Source organism: Podarcis melisellensis (genome assembly GCF_964234715.1).
Source record: "Podarcis melisellensis genome assembly, chromosome: 4".
Classification (NCBI taxonomy): Eukaryota; Metazoa; Chordata; class Lepidosauria; order Squamata; family Lacertidae; genus Podarcis; species Podarcis melisellensis.
The window spans coordinates 37,614,460-37,633,113 of NC_138531.1; the positions used below are offsets into that span (position 1 = coordinate 37,614,460).

General features: G+C 39.2%; 1 protein-coding gene across 2 annotated transcripts in view; it reads left to right on the top strand.

The window, feature by feature from the left end:
- Positions 1-18,654, top strand: part of WWC3 (WWC family member 3) — a 58,880-nt gene that overhangs the window by 29,165 nt on the left and 11,061 nt on the right. Inside the window, exons 7-16 of one of the 2 annotated variants that reach the window (XM_081907533.1) lie at positions 1,658-1,807; positions 2,308-2,331; positions 3,633-3,703; positions 6,237-6,479; positions 7,223-7,312; positions 8,332-8,906; positions 13,789-13,837; positions 15,264-15,338; positions 16,334-16,420; positions 17,459-17,651. In XM_081907533.1, the coding sequence (XP_081763659.1) occupies positions 1,658-1,807; positions 2,308-2,331; positions 3,633-3,703; positions 6,237-6,479; positions 7,223-7,312; positions 8,332-8,906; positions 13,789-13,837; positions 15,264-15,338; positions 16,334-16,420; positions 17,459-17,651 (1,557 nt within the window). Of the gene's footprint in view, positions 1-1,657; positions 1,808-2,307; positions 2,332-3,632; positions 3,704-6,236; positions 6,480-7,222; positions 7,313-8,331; positions 8,907-13,788; positions 13,910-15,263; positions 15,339-16,333; positions 16,421-17,458; positions 17,652-18,654 lie in introns of both variants that reach the window. The other variant, XM_081907532.1, reaches the window with a different exon arrangement.

Genomic DNA, 18,654 nt, shown 5'->3' on the forward strand with positions numbered 1-18,654 from the left:
AGTGGTACCTCGGGTTAAGTACTTAATTCATTCTGGAGGTCCGTTCTTAACCTAAAACCGTTCTTAACCTGAAGCACCACTTTAGCTAATGGGGCCTCCTGCTGCCGCCGCGCCGCCGGAGCACGATTTCTATTCTCATCCTGAAGCAAAGTTCTTATCCTGAGGTACTATTTCTGGGTTAGCGGAGTCTGTAACCTGAAGCGTATGTAACCCGAGGTACCACTGTATATGGAAGTTAAATTGGAGGGTGGGGGGGGGGGAATAACAAACCAATGTTGAGATCACACATGCTCCTCACAGCCAGATAAGGTCCAGTTATAATGAAGCAAAAAACATCCAGGAGGAAAGGCTACAGGCTTTCAGGTGCCCAGACTTTTAGTAGAATCCCAAAATGCACCCTTGGCTTTTCTCAGCCCTATATTTTGCAACAATCACACTTGGTATCACTTGACACAATGGGAAGTCATTTATTTATGTATCTATGTTCCATTAAAACACTCAAGGTTGCCTTCAGAGACAATTTAAATGGCCAGGGACGGGGTTATTTCCAGAAGAAGGAAATACTCACCTTAACATCCCCTTTTCAGTTGATGGTCTTGGATTAGATGAGCATGACTCATTTTTGTGTAGGTGTTGGAAAACTTAGCTGATGGAAAATTTGTTGACAGTTGGTCCATATATAGGTAAAAGGACAGGAAGAGTTAGCCAGGCCTAAATAGGGTATGGTGACTAAAATGATGTTATTGATGTGAAAAAATATGTTAGTGTGTGAGATTTTATTTTGGAAATATTATATTGTTATAGTAAAAAAAAAAAAAGGAATAGCTATAAGGTTGCAATAAATGGATGTAGCTAAACTGAACTGTAAGTGATACTTTGATAAATGCTGGATTTATATTGTGTTGGGAGCCTTTCACTAGCTGCTTAGACTGGTTTTCCAGTGAAATCATCTTTGGGTTAACTGACAGAATTGTTTAATGAATAATCCCTTCTGTTTGCTTGACGTGACAAGGTGTCAGAACATAATGGGAGGGGAGAAATACTTAGTCAGATAACTCCCCACTAAAAGTGAAACTTAACTTACAATATGAAAACACCTTCCCAATTGTCAGACCATATGCGGTAGGCTGAAATGCTTTTCCTAGGAGATACTGAAAGAAAATGTTGGCTTTTCCAACAAATAGTTCTGCTGAGGTATCTTTTGAACACTACCGCCTGCCATTCTGATCTGCCCTCCTGGATGGCAGCTGCTTCAAGCTAAGATCTGAGTTAATGCAAAGTAGCACAGATATTTATAGATATTTCCAGCATTAAAAAATTGTCCCTTATATATTACTCAACAGAATTAAAGCTCCTCATGTACACAGTCTAGAGGACTACTTAATACTAGCTATTTTTTAAGTCTGTCTAGACTACATGCATTTTACAATGTTTTCCTGTTGCTATATGCATCACGTTAAACTTATATTTTTGTATAGATAAGCTCATTAAAAAAAAACTTTCTATGCAAGTCCTGATTCCATTCTATATGGTGATCTTTGCTGTCGTAAACTAGTAACAGAAATCCATGGGCTATTAGTGACTTGTTTTAAAAAGGATGATTAAACTACAAATAGATTCTTTTATAAGATGCTTTTCTTAATGTTCTTTTTTTAAGAGTCTGGCCAAGCTGACAGATGGATTCAGGAATAGCTGTTGTATTACAGAATCTCTGCAGGATCTTCATCATAATTCTAGCCCACTTAGTGACTCCAATTTACCTCAAAACTACTCTGATGCTTGTTCTCAAACTGATATCATTGGAGAGGTATGCAAATATTTTTATTTAAATATGTTTGCTATGAAAAAGCAGTAACTTTTGTTGTACTGCATAGTGACAGCATTTAAATATATTTTCCCAATTCAGTTCAAAAGAGGATTTAATCAAAACACACAATGCATATAATTGCATTATGGGCTTTTTACCTTTTATTGAAGCAAAAGAATGGAGTTGAATTAATATAATATAATATAATATAATAATATGATATAATATAATAATGTAGCACTGTTCTAAACTATACTGTTGATTTCCACTTTATAGGTTAGTGAGACTGTTTAGCAAATCCAACTAAATTGAAGAAATCTCTTAACATATTGCATTTCATTAAGGCATTAAACTAGAATCTATTTTTCTGGTTGAGATTTGCATTAGCTATTTAAACCTTGCATACATTTTTTCACTCTACAAAGCATATGTAATTTCTACCATTTTTCTATGTTTGTTCCAAAGTATATTTTCTGTCTATCATTTTTTCTTTGTTGCAGGAATGGGCAACTATCTCCAGCATGGTATGTATAATGGCTGAATTGCTTGATTTAAGAAGCACTCATATTACGTAAGAATTACATTCCCTTTGTGCTCATAGAATTTTGAATCAATCACAGAAACAATCTGTACTTGAGAAAGGTCTAGAGCCTCAAACAAAGAAGTTAAATATGAAGTCTAACAGTTGCCTGTGTAGTCATTAATTTATTTGAAATTACTGAGAATGAGGTATTGAGAACCAATGTATCGTATTTTTCGCCCCATAGGACGCACCGCCCCATAGGACGCACCTAGGGTTGTTTTTTTTTTGGGGGGGGGGAAATAAAGAAAAAAATTATTTCCTCACCCCAGGCACTTCCCCCGACCCCAGCCCCCAGAACAGGCTGCTGCATGCAAGCCTTGCGCGCCCAGCGGGAGGCTTGCCGACATCTGCCCAAAGCATAGGGCGGGCTCCACGGCGGGCTCCACAGCTCGCCCTGTGCTTTGGGCTGCAGGCTGCCGCCCCAAGCCTTGCGCGCCCGGCGGGACCTCCTGCAGGGCATACGAGGCTTGCCGATATCTGCCTAAAGCACTGGGCGGGCTCCGCAGCTCGCCCCGTGCTTCGGGCTGCAGGCTGCTGCCCGAAGCCTTGCATGCCTGGCGGGACGTCCCCCTGGGCGCGCGAGGCTTGCGGATAGCTTCCTGAAACCTGGAGAGCGAGAGGGGTCGGTGCGCACCGACGCCTCTCGCTCTCCAGGCTTCAGCGAAAGCCTGTATTCGCCCCATAGGACGCACACACATTTCCCTTCATTTTTGGAGGGGGAAAAGTGTGTCCTATAGGGAGAAAAATACGGTACATTGGCATAGGTTTGCACTCGTGAGTTTCGATATTATAAAGAAAATGTCATTCTGTAGCAAACTATGTATTTTTCTAAAAGTTTATATGGTATTTTAAACATAGTTTAGCATGAATTCAGGGTCCTAGATTAGATATAGTAAATCACTATAGCCATTTATACTTGGGATCCAAGATACTGTATCATGAACAAAATGTTAATAGCTTCAAAATAGTTTTGGACTAGATTTGGGACAGAAGTGGCTGGTACAGTGAGTCAGTGCTGTTTTGCTTATCAGTGCAGGGTGACAATGTTAAGGTTGGGTGCCATGCAAGAGTGTTGAATTGGTTCCATTGGCGCTGCTGTGCAGCCCTGACTTTGCCCCTGCCCTCCCCTATCCCAGTAAACACTCCTGGTTAGGTGTTGATGTTGAAGTTACATTTCTCCTCACAGTGTTACTATTTTCTAATGCAGTGCTAATTTTGTCTTTTTTTTTTGCTTTTCAAAAGTTTGGATTTGATGACAAAAGGCGTGCTGACAAAATAAAATTGAGCTGGCAATATGAAGAGGCCAGAAAGAAGTAAGTATTCATAACTTGCAATGTTGATCACCAATGCTAACCAGATGGTGCTCAATTCTTAAATGAATCAGTGGTCTGGCTCTCACAGGAAACTAAGCTATGGTTTATTAAACCATGGCTTAACATTAAGTTGCTGGGTTACATTCACACACCTGTAATTATTAAGTTTGGTTAAAGGTTGCTCATTAACCAATGTTTGTTAGCTTATAAACCTCGTTATAAACCTCATTTAGTTCAAAGGTCACTTAACATGACTGATTTCCAACACCACTTATAGTTGCCAGGTCATTTAGTTGACCTCTAGGTCTGATCATGTCAGCTAGATAAGAGGGAGCATCTAGAGTGGGGCAGGTTGTCAAATGGGGCTTGAATAGTATCACTAGTAGTTTCACACCCATTGAATATAGATGTAAGTCACATCTAAAAGTTTGTGTCTGAAACTTTGTGCCTAGGTATAAGAGTAGTTATTTAATGAAATGTGCAGTTAGTGTTTCCCATCAAGGATTGGCAAATCAGAGAAGCACTGCACTTTTTATGATTTTACACAGTAGACTAACACAGGACAAAAGGAATTGTGTTGACATCACCTGTTGCTGAAATAGATGTGGAGCCAGTTAGTTGCTTGGGTAGGAGATCACAGGAAACTCCATGTAAAAGTGGGAAACACCTCTAAAAATTGGACCAAGATCATTTATTGTAGGCATGCAATAAAATAATAATTGGAATTAGTACATAAATCTCTCCTTTTCAGAAAAGCTGTAGCTTTTTGTATCAAATATATAGTAATTGTATTTAAAACCATGTTTAGGTAAGAACTCAGAGCATATTTGCTTCTACCAGTTATCTCCGTGGTCACATTCTTCATTTATCATGCATTCCTTCCCTTAGCTTGCTGGCATTTCTGTACGGCTTTTGTCTCCACAAAATATTTCTGTGTTCAACCTCACTTTGCTAATGAAACATCTATTGCAGCTACCCAGTGTGGGTGTAGGAATGTGCTGCGTTTGGTTTAAATCTACAAGCTACTAAATTAACATGTTGCAGTACATTAAAAATACTTTTGTCAGGCTCCTGTTTATCCAAAGTGATGAGAAAGCAAAGTATATGTGTCACCATTGGAGTTGAGAAAATTCTTCCACAAAATAGAAATTTGTGTGTGTGTGCTTTTTCATTAGAGACCGTGCTAAGAATTCATGCAGTATTCATTGTCCTTTACTGTAAGCAATGTCAAGGAATCTAAAATAATAGACTTAATCATTCAGTATACCAAGGATAAAGTTTTTTTCCTGTAGTAGATAGTAAGCTGTTTGGACAGTGTGCGTTTTCTTAGGTGTTCTGTCCCATTGTCATTTTAGCAGTTCTAAACAAATGCATTTATTTATTTATTACAGCAAATATTATTAATTTGAATGAAGTCCTGATGTATTTAACTGAGGTGGTAGCCTTAACTAAATTTTACTGTTTTTTGTTTTGAGTTCAAAATTGTGCTACATTTCATTTTCCATTTTGGGATGTACCGTATTTTTCGCCCTATAGGACGCACTTTTCCCCCTCCAAAAATGAAGGGGAAATGTGTGTGCGTCCTATGGGGTGAATGCAGGCTTTCGCGGAAGCCTGGAGAGCGAGGGGGGTTGGTGCACACTGATCCCTCTCGCTCTCCAGGCTTCAGGAAGCTATCTGCTAGCCATGGGAGACGCAGCTCTTCCCGGCACCCAGAAGCTTGGGGCGCGCTGAGCTCAGCACGCCCCAAGCTTCGGGCTTCGCGCAGCTCTACTCTAGCTCTACGTGGGGTAGCAGCCTGTTCTGGGGGCTAGGGTCGGGGGGAGCTCGGGCTTCCCCCGCCCCAGCCCCGCACCTGGGGGGGAAAAAAAATAATTCCCCCCTTTATTTCCCCCCCAAAAAAACTAGGTGCGCCCTATGGGCTGGTGCATCCTATGGGGCGAAAAATACGGTAGTTAATCTTCAGAGAACTTTCCTGATGGAAAATGTCACTCAGGATAATAGAAATTCAATATCAGTGTTTTTCCTCTTTTTTCCCCTGCACCATGATAGTACAAATTGATGTTCGCAAGTCTTTTTCATGGGATGCGTAACAAATATTTTTGTGGATGATAGATGCAAACATTTCCCCTGATTTTACATTTCTTTCTGTCAAAATAATAACATTTTTTCAGAAGATTCCAAAGTAAGAATATTTTTATGAACACGTATGGTATAAAAAGACAAAGAGCCTACTGGAAAGAAGTGGAATTTGCAATAATGCATACTTTTGAAGCTGCTTTGGAAGGATTGATATAGATGATCCTCCAGTAGTAAAGTTATGAGAGTGTTTTTTAACCAGGAGCACCTAATGCATACAAGTATATGGAACAGTATTCTTCAAGCTTATCCTTGGTTTTCCAGAAGCTTATGATAGCAGATGATACATGTGTGGTGTATATTTTAAGGACTTTCATAACTGTACTGTAGAGATTTTCTTTGCTTTTTCTTCTTCTGTAAGTTAGTAAATTCTTGGTGGTCCTTTGTAATTAAGGGTTTTCAGTATCCAGCAACAGTTGGCTCTGCATGATCATGAGTCTTGGCCAGGGATGGTGGAAGCGGACAGAGACCATCTTCAGCTCATCAAAGAGAAAGAAGCTCTTCTACAAGAACTGCAGGTCATAAGCCAGCAGCAGAGGTCGCCGGAAGACATGGATCGTTTAGAGGAGGAAAAGAGGAGGTTGGAGGATGAAATCCAGCAGGCTCGGGCCACTTCTTCTCATGGTGCAGCCGAAAGGTTTAAGGATTTAATTATTTTGTTAGATGCTATGGGGTATAGAACAAACACATTGGGATAGTAATGAAGTTAGGAGGCTATACTAAAATAGTGGATGCTTGTACTTCTTAACAAATCCTACTTGGCTCTTATTTGCTATGCCACATTTTCTTAAGTCTCCAGAGCTGGTTTAACTAACTGACATAGTACCAGTCTAATTCAACTATGCAGGGATGTGGGTGGTGCTGTGGGTTAAAAACCACAGAGCCTAGGACTTGCCGATCAGAAGGTCGGCAGTTCGAATCCCCGTGACTGGGTGAGCTTACGTTGCTCTGTCCCTGCTCCTGCCAACCTAGCAGTTCGAAAGCATGTCAAAGTGCAAGTAGATAAATAGGTACCATTCCGGTGGGAAGGTAAACGGCGTTTCCGTGTACTGCTCTGGTTCGCCAGAATTGGCTTAGTCATGCTGGCCACATGACCCGGAAGCTGTCTGCAGACAGATGCCGGCTCCCTCGGCTTATAGAACGAGATGAGCGCCGCAACCCCAGAGTCGGTCATGACTGGACCTAATGGTCAGGGGTCCCTTTACCTTTAATTCAACTATAGAGGTAAATACTATGTGAGTAATACCAGTTGCAGTTATTGTTTGCTTGCTTGCTAGTATTTTATCTGTCAAGCTAATATTTTATCTGCCACTAAATAGAACGTTTTTTGTTTTTTTTACTGTCATTGCAAAATAAGAATACTAGTTTATTCTATTATAGGATACTGTTACAAGAAAAGAAGAACTGTCTGCTCATGCAGTTGGAAGAAGCAACTCGTTTAACATCCTATTTATGCTCACAGTTGAAGAGGTTAGTTCTTCAGAGAAATTGATTCTTGTGTTTATGGCAAATCATGACAGTTGGCTTTCCAAAAAAGTAAAATTGACCTAGATATAGTCTCATAGTCTTATACTCTAAATGAGACTGAACAGGTTACCGTTACTTTTAGCTATATATTGCTAGCATATTGCTTCATGGCCATTTCAGTAGATTAGGAATATTATTTTATTTTTAACTCCAAAAATCCAGAAAGCACTCTTAAGTTTCAAAATACAGATTGATATAGTAATGATACAAACTTGGTAGGCTGTTGGCCAATTTCCTAAATATTGAGGGTTATCTGTATATTTGATTAGAAGATGACGATGACTGATGATTATATGTAACTGATTAATATTTCTCATCTGTCAGTTAATTAAATCAAAAGCAATAGTATTTTTTTGCTATTGTAAGCATTTATTAAGAAATATAGGCATTCAATTTTGGACCAGACTTTACTTAGTTACAGACTTTGAAACTTAAAAAAGACTGAATTTCTTGTGGGAAATTGATGACAGATATTTGAAGTACTGGGTAAGTTCTAGTGACTTTTTATAACAGAGATCCTGTTAGGAAACCAATCTGAGAGTAACAGAAAGTGAAGAAATGAATACAGTTGAAAATAAAGCTGACAATGCGGATTACATTGACTCAGTTTGCATGTAAAACTAAACTCCAGGCTAATATGTTCAATCCTACCCTAAGACACTCTACTTCTTTCAACTTGGAACTACTGAACTTTGTCATTCTATTCAAATTGGGGCGCTTGGTTTTCACTTGCCATGCAACTAGCACTTCAAGCAGGAAAAAATGTATATGGGGGTGGGGGGGGAGGTCTCAAACACAAACCATAGGCTGCTATTGCAGATGTAATGGCAAAGGATGGCTTGCTACGAAAGAGAGGTGTGGGAGGCCAGGAACAAAGGAGCTTGTGTGCCAAGGGCTGTCTGAACCAACCCATTGTGTTTAGCATTTGTGCAGACATTTACAAATGCATTTTTGTCTTCTAGCTTGTCTGCCAGCACTCTAACAATATCATCTGGAAGTAGTCGGGGGTCATTGGCATCCAGCCGTGGATCTTTGGCGTCCAGCAGGGGCTCTCTCAGTTCTGTCAGCTTCACAGACATCTATGGTGTTCCTCAATATGAGAAATCAGACAGTGCTACAGAGTATGGGCAGCTTATGCGATATGACCCATTTCCTGTTGATTCTCACAGTAAAGATGTACAGTATATTGAAACTATTGGACATTCTAGCTGCAGTAAGCAAAGGAGATCATTGGACACGCCTTTATCTTTAGCATCTCTGTCCTCACGGTCTTCTCTGTCCTCACTATCGCCACCAAGTTCCCCCCTTGATACCCCCTTCCTACCTCCTTCTCGGGATTCTCCATTGGCCCAGCGGTCAGAAGGATATGAGGAAATGACGGGAACAGGTGCCTTAGAAATGCTCAGAGCTCAGGCCTCTATTTTGGGTGAAGACAAAGCACAAGAAACTTTTTCATCCAAGGCTCTTGAACATTCTACAGACAGTGAAGGACTTCGAGAAGCAGGACTGCAACTGACAAATGTTCCAACCTCTGGAGGTAAGTTTTTGGCTTTCAACATTTTGTTTTGTTGATTCTCAAAACCCTAAAATGCATGATATGCTTATGCCATAAGTAAGTTTGGTAAGTTTAAATAACTGCAGTGGCAGGAATTAATGAAACTAATTAAGTTGCCTAGGTGGTTTGTGAATTTATTTATACAGGAATCTCAAAACTGCCCTTTATTTTGTTATAACTAATTTGTGTTTTTCCTCTATGAATATGGAAAAAAGTATTAGTGAAATCTGATCAGTTAGTGTTCCTGCTATAAAACTTGTTAATTAACATTGAATTACGGTAATAAGTTTGGAGGAAGGCAAATTGTTGTTGCTTGGTCTTCAAAGCAGCAATTTTTTTTTACTCCATGGTGCCTTGGTATGAATTTGACAGTTTTAAATCTTCCGGATTCATGTACTAGAAGAGAGGACCACAAGTGGGCTGGCCATGGTGCAGAATACCTGGCGGTTTGAATCCCTGCGACAGGGTGAGCTCCCGTTGCTCGGTCCCTGCTCCTGCCAACCTAGCAGTTTGAAAGCACGTCAAAGTGCAAGTAGATAAATAGGTACCACTCCGGTGGGAAGGTAAAACGGTGTTTCCGTGCACTGTTCTGGTTCGTCAGAAGTGGCTTAGTCATGCTGGCCACATGACCCGAAAGCTGTACGCTGGCTCCCTCAGCCAATAAAGTGAGATGAGCGCCGCAACCCCAGAGTCGGTCACGACTGGACCTAATGGTCAGGGGTCCCCTTTACCTTTTTACCTTTATATGATGCTGCCAGTAGTGATCCAATTTAATAGCTGCCTAATCCACCTTTATTATTTGTACGAACAAGTTGTTTAACTTGGCATGTTTCCTAGTGCAGTTTGAGATTAAGGACCCCTCTTTTTATACTAGTAAAGTGTTGTTCAGTTCACTTGGGATTTTTTACTACCATTCAAAGGTTTTTGCCAACAATGGATGGAAATGTCAGGAAGAGGAAGTGCAACAAAAGGGACATTTTTATCGCTGCTACGTGGCCTAGCCAAGTAAGGTTTAGTTTATACCAGGAGTTCACTCTCTGCAGGCCAAGCAAAGTTAGGAATCTTACTCCAGCACAGATTTATGCAGCCCGTAAAGCATCTAGTATTGACATCTTGCTGTGCAAAAGGGTTGCATTTGATAAGGTAAAGAAGGTAAAGAGCATGAAACAGAGCAGCATTCTTGCTTGGTGGCAAGCCATAGACTTGTTTGTTTGTTTGTTTTGGTATGGTTTTTACCCTGGACTGTTAAGATCCAAATAACAAGTTTGGAAAGCATTATTGAATTTAAACTTCCCACCCCAATGCCGGCTATTTTCTTGAATCACAGTTTCAGTTTGTTCTTAAATAATGGTTCATTTTAAACAAAAATTACAGGTTTGACCAACTGATTTCACTATTTACTTAAATTATTCTTGTATTTTGTTTCTCACGTGGCACAACAGAAAAATTTGCTGTAAGTGAACTTAGAATTTCTTCTTGTGGTGGGTTTTTTTTCTTCCTGCCTGTAAAGCCCAGTGTGTGTGTGTTTGTGTGTTGTTTGTTTTTGTTCTGTATTGCGTGCATGTTGGGAGGGTGGAATATGCTCTCCTTGATTTCATCCCCCCAAAATCATATCTGTAACCATTATAGCCCATTCATGTTGCTGCAGTATTAACCGAATTATTTTCTATTTAATAGCCACTATTGACTACTGTAATAATGTTCTGTGTTTGCAGCTTAAATTGCTGTCTTCTACATGCCTGGTAAATTGTGGGTGAGGATTTACTATTTCCTTATTTTTGGAAGGATTTTTTAAAAACTGCCATCAAAGTATTTTAAACCCCCAAAATAGCAATACTTTAAAAGCTATTAAAGTAACCACACATTCTTACTGCTTGGTGAATCTCTTTCTACAGTTTTAGTAACTAAAATTACTTAACTTGATGGTAGTTTTTCTGTCCACTAACTAATGTCTCAGGCTTCATGATAATTAAACCAAATTACTCTATATGACATGTCACAACTGCTTGTGGGTATATCTTTATACAACGACTTATAGTATAGTAATACTATAATTACTATATACTATAATATGCTAAGGGACGCGGGTGGTGCTGTGATCTAAACCACTGAGCCTCTAGGGCTTGCCGATCAGAAGGTTGGCAGTTTGAATCCCCGTGACGGGGTGAGCTCCCGTTGCTCGGTCCCAGCTCCTGCCCACCTAGCAGTTCGAAAGCAGGTCAAAGTGCAAGTAGATAAATAGGTATCACTCTGGCGGGAAGGTAAATGGTTTTCCGTGTGCTGCTCTGGTTCGCCAGAAGCAGCTTAGTCATACTGGCCACATGACCCGGAAAAACTGTCTGTGGATAAACATCGGCTCCCTCGGCCAGTAAAGTGAGATGAACACCACAACCCCAGAGTTGTCTGTGACTGGACTTAACTGTCAGACTTTACCTTTACCTTTTTATAATATGCTAAAGTTCAGAGGTTTTGTCTGCCTGCTGCATGATATTTCAAATCTTGTGTCCTTTTTTTTTGGTCAAGTTTGTTTCTGCTAATACTTTGTAAAAGGCATGCTGATAGGTGGCACCTACTTTAATTTTAGTGGCATTGTCTTGTTAATTCATTTGAAAGCATCAGGCAAAATAACTTCAACCGAAACATTTATAACATGCTTGAAACATTTACACATTGCATCTTGATTCTTTATTATTTTTTTACTGTTATATAGCACAGTATCTTTTTCTTTTTTCTATTTGGTGATCTCCAAGGTACAGTAGTCAGTGAAAGAGTCTTTTAGTCTGCCAGCTTTTTGTGGCACTTCTTCTTTGTTCATTACAATTTTGTAAAAATTATATAAATTTGCAGAACTTTATTACCATATAGGAAAGATAAATTCAGGTAGTGAAGCTCTCCTCGGCTCCTTTGAACTTTGCAAAGATTGGAAAAATCACACTTGTTCTTTCCTCGGGTGGGTTGGAGTGAGTCCATGCAACATAATGTTATCCATTGTCAAGGCAGTTCACCAGGAAACTGATCAAAAGGGGAACTGTGTTTCCAGGTTCAAAAATGCTGCTAACCTGAATAGTGTAGATTAATTGAAAAGTATTACAAGCATGAGGGAAATTACTAGGGCTTGTTAGTCTACTAGGATCACGTGGTGGGACATAGAGATAACACTTACTGGGAAAATAATAAAAGATGCAGCAAAGGGCATTTATTGTTTTGATTTGTTGATACTTCCCCCTTGATTCCTTGGGTGCTGCATTTTACTCCTTGCAACTATTTTAAATGGAATATTGCAGAGCAGGTTTCCCTTGGTCCACTAAGATTGCACATACTTGTGCTGCACTCAATTGAGTAAATACATGCATCAAATGCATAGTATATTCTCTTGCCACACATAGCTGATGTATACCAACTAGCCTCATAAACTAGTTGCTTAGTGGTAGGTTATTTACAGCCCATAAACTAGTAATCTCGCCTAGGACTCTGATGTCTAAATCTCATGTGTATCTTACATGAATATGTTAATATAGTTGCCAGCACAGATACAAGTCAAGCTACGTGTAGTCAGTTATATACATCTCAAGGTACTATTTGGAACACCTTTGCATGTATATAAAATTCAAGAATGGTACTGGAGCTTCTACTTTTTGCTGAGGGCATGATCTTGAGGGCAAATGTTGCAACTACCTTGCTGAAACTAAGCAGGTTTGGTCAATCCCAAAAATGGTGACCAGGGTCACAGTTGAAGGAAGGCGTGACATAAGTGTACTAAACAACTGCATAAAACAAATGTCAGCCTTTTGAGCTGCTTTCCTACTTTTCTGACTTTTGAGAAAAATCAACTGTCTCTATTTGTATGTATCCTGTCTCAAGTGAACATTTTTGTAGTTTCCATTTGAAAAATCAACTCCTCATGTATCCTGCCTGTTGTGCACGTATAATTGCTGATAGTCCTTTATGTCTGCAAAGCTGTTATGGTACTGCTGTTCATATATGTTGAGTTCCAAGTAAAAATGAAGTGTAACTTGTATTTGTTTGCTTTTGCTCCAGTCCTATTGCCCCTTTATTTATTTTTAAAAGTCTATTTTGGACTTGAAAGTATATACTAGGTCGATTCCTACCTTAAGTTACTTGCACTTAGCTTTCATGAAAACCAATGGGATAAATTAGTCACGACTTAAATCTCTCTTATTTCAGTAGGAACTAAATCCAATTTACTGAATCTGGATCTAACCCATGGTTTATAGGTTCCATTAGTAAGCATGAACGTATGTAGCAATTACAGTATGATTTATATTCACAGAACCTTCAAAATAAACCCTGCACTATGCAAGTATCTGAATACCTGTTTAATTTATGATTAGCTTGATAACACGAAGACATGTAATATTAGATTGCTTTAATTTTGTTTGAAGCAAGTTGATCTCTAGCACATGCATAGTCATGGTATGGCTTGAAGGCCACAGTAAATATCAGTGAATTACACCAGTGAAAGTGGAACATATTCTTCTGGTTTTCGCAACATTGCCTTTTAACTGTCTGCTCATTTTTTCAATAAAATGCATGAACAGTATTGTCTTTGCCTCGTCACAAAAGAAGCAAGTGACACAATCTAGACATAAATGAGAATGTATTTAACGATCAGCTAAAATGAATGAGACTTCAGTGTTAACTTGTGTTAGTTCAGGCCAAGAAGTGCCTTCTGTTTCTTAAGGGCACTTTCTTAAAACTTGAATAAACCACGGTGCCTTAGTGATATATAAAACATTTGTATGGATTGAGTTTTGCTTTTTCAAAATAATAATAATAATAATAATAATAATAATAATAATAATGTATGAATGATCCTTGTCTTTGCTGTTTTCCCATGTTGTAGCTGTGACCCTACGTGAAGATAGTGCTAGAAGGTCAGAGAGGAGAGCCAGGCGAGTCTCAGCATGTCTGTCCAATTATTCACTGGCTAGTGACAGTGGCGTGTTTGAAGCTTTAAGCAAAAGGTCAGGTTGTATAAATGTGTTGTAAATTGGAACTGTGCTTAACATCCTTCCCTTAAAAAGCAACAAAAAACACTTGGTAAAAAGTCTTATTTATATATACACTACTGACTAATGGCTAATTCTTTAAAACATTTTAGTTAGGTAGATTTTTTAACCTGGTTCTCTGGCTGCTTGATGACTATTGTGCTCTTTCTTTCTTTCCTTGCTTAATAACAGTTTAGGGTCTTGCAAACTCCCCCTGCCCAAGCTAGTTAAGATATGTTTGGGATTGAAGCTAGTTAAAATATGTTTGGGATTGGGCTCCTTTGGGAAGGAAGGGGTGAGGGGAATAAATCAAATAAATGCTTTTAATTTGAATAACATGGATGATATACACAACGCTTCTGCTAGGTTGCTCCATGGGAAGGAGGATAAGACAATCACATATATCGCACCATTCTTCACTAGTTCCACTGGTTCATGTTGTGTTTCAGGGTCCAATTCAAAGTGCCAGTTTTAGCCTTTAAAGCACTAAACAATTATTTGAAGGACCACCTGCGCTCCTATGAACTTGCTTGGACATGGATTCATGCCTTGTATGCCTGCCTGTGAAGGCAGTTCATTTGTCAGGCATGAGTAGCAGGACCTTTTCAGCGGTGGCTCCCAGAGGACAGAACACCCTCCTTCAGAGGTGTGCAAGGCCTCTTTGCTGCAGATTTTAAAACAGGTTTTAAACACCCACCTGTTTTTGAATCACCCTTTTAAAACAAAGGCCTCTCTGTTAGTTGTAGTATCCGTCTATGACACTGGTAATGTTGGTGCCTTTATCTGTTTTGACTATTTCACGTGTTACTCATAAGTAGGGAGTGACTGTGTTTACTTGGAGGCCTTTCCCAGCCCTACTTGGAATTGCCGAGAATTGAACCTGGTACACCCTGCATGTAAAACAAGGGCTATATACCATTCAACTAAAACTCCTTTTCTGAAGGGCTCAAAATATCTCAGGCAGCTAGAAATTTGGTGATGGTTAAAAAACTGTCCAGGTTTGCATGTCTGAGAATAAAATTATAGTTCATTATTTTTTAAGGTGAATAGCAACATGTGATAATAGGAAGTAAATATTTAATTCATTCCTTTTCGGCAATATAACACAAGATGTATGCTTGTAGCCATCTCTTGTTAACATGCAGTGGCTCCCATAGAGTTAGATAATGCTAAATCTTACTTTTGATGGAAGTTCGTAATCTAAATAAAGAGGTTTAATAAGCAGTAGGTAAAGTGTGCATTGTTCATACAGAATAGCTCAGGTCATTTGTGGTAATTAAAATACAGCTCTACTGCTAGTTTTTAAACTGCTTTTTCTCTTATCACATAGGAATGAGGATATTGAAGAATCACTTTACAGTGATGCTGTCAGCAATGAAGAGCCCAAAATGCAAGTTGGATTTCTGTAAGTTTTTTCTTTTCTTTTCTTTGGTCGATATTCTTTGTTAAAACACAAGTGTATGTCAGGTGTGCAGTGTCCTTAATGGTTAAATAATTTTGAACTTTTGGAGTGCAGCTAAGCTGCAGCAGATCATCATTTCAAAGAGAGAATACTCCAAAAGTGAGGAGAAAATTACCAGATCATGTTTGGTAAGGTGTGGCATTCCAGTTCTTCTCTACTAGGGTTGGGCGATACCAGCTTTTCAACATTGCAATGTATCACTAGCTAAACACCGCTACGTTGCGATGTTGAAAAGGAAGGCCATCGGCATTTCTAAGCGGTATACATAAAAACAAACTATGCACAAAATGAAAACAATAAAACAAAACAATTCCCCCCCACCAAAAAACCTGCTGGAACAAGAAAGCCTTAATTATGTGCCTGAAGTTCAGTTAGGGCGGTGCCAATCTAATCACATTTGGGAAAGAGTTCTACAGGCTTGGGCCCACAGTTTCTAGCAGTTCCAAGCTGTGTATCTGAGCCTCCTGAGATCTCAGTATTTGGGTCACAAGATAAGGGATCAGGCAGTCCTTAAGATATCCAATAAGGACATGCACCTAATAAGTTTATTGAGAGGTGGGTTTTATTCATAAATGACTGGAATTTCAAGTTTCAAGAGACCTATGTGCAGTTTTATTTATGGTAAGATATGAGCAATATTTTCTTGTTCTTCATGTCTTTGTTGTATGTGCTCTGGGATGTGATAATGGGATGCTGTGTTTTTTGTCATCCTTCTTAGTTTTTATTACTAAGTTTGGTTCTGTCAGTAATTCACTATGATACAGTCATATAGTATGTTTTTATTGTCATTTATGTATTTTACTTAAAAGAAGAAGCTTCCAGGGTTTCTGGCAGATAAAAATAGTCATTTGTGCTACATGTGTGATTCTACATCTTTTGTCTTTGTATCCTATAGACCACACATTGGGTCACCAATTAATTGAGAACTTCTTTTTCAGGCATGACAGTGTGACTGAGTGTCTCCTGGTCCATGTGTTGCAGCTCAAGAACTTCACAGGCTTTGCTGTGAAAGAAGGCTGTAAAATGTAAGTTGAAATACCTACACTGGCCTGATTTCTTGCTTTCCATTCCTTCAAGCGTCAGAATACGACACATCTGTCTTACTTGGGGTTTAGAATAGAATGTGATCCATTTACTTCACGATGAACTCCAGAAAACTGATGAAAAACAATGTTAATATATTTATTTTTAATTAAAGACATTTATAAACTACCATTTTGTCCCATTATGGAGCAGCCAAAGCAGCTCTCACAACGTGATTTTAAAAAAGAAAGAAATAAGAAACACTGCAAAGCAGTAAAATATACAGACTCAAAAAGTAAAACATGCTGATATTATTAATCAGATAACAAAAGTTTATGTTTATGTCACAGTGAATCAGTAAAGGGGGCGGAATCAGGGATTGGCATGGCCAGGCATCTGTTAGGGGATGCCAGAGTTTCACCTTGGTGAATCTAAAATGGCACCCATCCACTGCAGAACAGAGACAAGAACCAGCTGGGATTTCATAATAAATGCTGCTGCTGGGTAAAAGGTTAGTGACTGACGGTGGCCGCAGGTAGTCACATTGTACTGGGAATCTGATGTGGGGGCAGCTGCATCAGCCACAGGGAGGAGATTGTGCCAGGATGGTGCAGTTGCCCATTTGTGGCACCATGCTGAGGGCACACTCACTGGTGCAGGCCTTGCAGTGTTAAGGATATTTGATCAGCAATGACAGTCCCAGATAAATGTCCACAAACGCAGGGAAACTGGGAAACGCTGATGTATATCTATAGGTTATTCACCAGCATTCCCTTGTGAATGCTTAAGAAGTTTATGCTTTTAAACCTTCATAAAATTCATTTTAGTATTCACATGTAGATATTTGACAAATTTGAGACACTTGCTATAACACATGCACAGGTTTACAGAGTTTTTCAGTCTGTTGTAAGTTAACCTACTAATAGTATAGTGATCAGGGATGCAAAAATGAAAATGATGTTTATTTAGCAAGTTAAAATGATATCTTACTGCTTCTGTTTACCTGCTATGACTTTTATTTTTATTTTGCATGTTCTCAGACATGTGAGGATATACTTACCATCTCTTGAGTCGGGCACATCAACCACTTACTGCTCCAGAGCTTTGGAATTCCAAACTCCCTTAGTGTTGAATGAAGTCTTCCAGATTCCTGTACATTCAAATATTTTGAAGCTGAAATCACTACAGCTTTACATCTGTTCTGTTGGCCATCACCAGCAAGAAGAATTGTTGGTAAGGGGTGCCTTTTTTTGGTAAAAAAAATCACGTGTTACGTGAGCCTTTACGTTGGTCTGGTTCCCGCATAACACTAAGCCTAACAAACTATGACTTCGTTGAATGAGCAAGTGTGCTGCTGTAAACTTCACCCGGGCTTGTGGTTTATTCTCACAGCAGTAGGACTGAGGGAGAAGTGAACTGGACACCATTTTCTAAATGTGCACCAGAACACTTAATTGTTCATTCTAAGCCATAGTTTGGCTTAGCTTTACATGAAAACTGAACTATTGTAAATGAAAAAAGTGGTTTCAGTTTTCTCATATTCCTGTGTTCAAAGGTATCTCAGATTTAATTCCCTTTTTGTGGATGATAGATTTGTTGATGTCATTGGTTTAGGCTGTGATGGATGTTCATTTACAATACTCAGCCTGTTAAAACAAAATCTGGTTTATAGTCATACCACTGGCTAATAAAAGTTTGGCATTGTATTACTGTTTCTTAAACCGATGCAGCTCTGTTGTTGGAAATACAAAATTACTCATGTTTTTTCCCCATACATGAATATTTATCAGTTCAAACATCATGCCTAACAACATTTAAGTTGCCTTAACCGTGGTTTGGCTTCCAGTCTGGAGTGAGCTAGTGGCTGCAGGATTGTGTGGTCACAGTTCTGGTTTTTAAGGTGTTCCTTCCTGAAATATTACAATACTTCACTGGTCTTTTTTAGGCCTAATGCTAAACTTTGCATTAAGAAAGAGCCCCCTGCTGGTTTACTGACAGGATACATTCAGCTTAGAAGTAGTTGTTAGTGAAACTAACCCCTCCTTTTTTTTCTCCCACATGCGACAGTCTACCAAACAATAGCAAGTATATTTACTTAAACCTTCTCTCAATATGTAAAGCCTGTCAGCATCGCCCTTGAGCCAGTACCACTGACTGGACTCATGCACTTCAGCCCCGACTGGGCTAAGCGAGCTGGGTAGCACTTCCAGAGACCACCTTCTGGACAGGAAAGGTC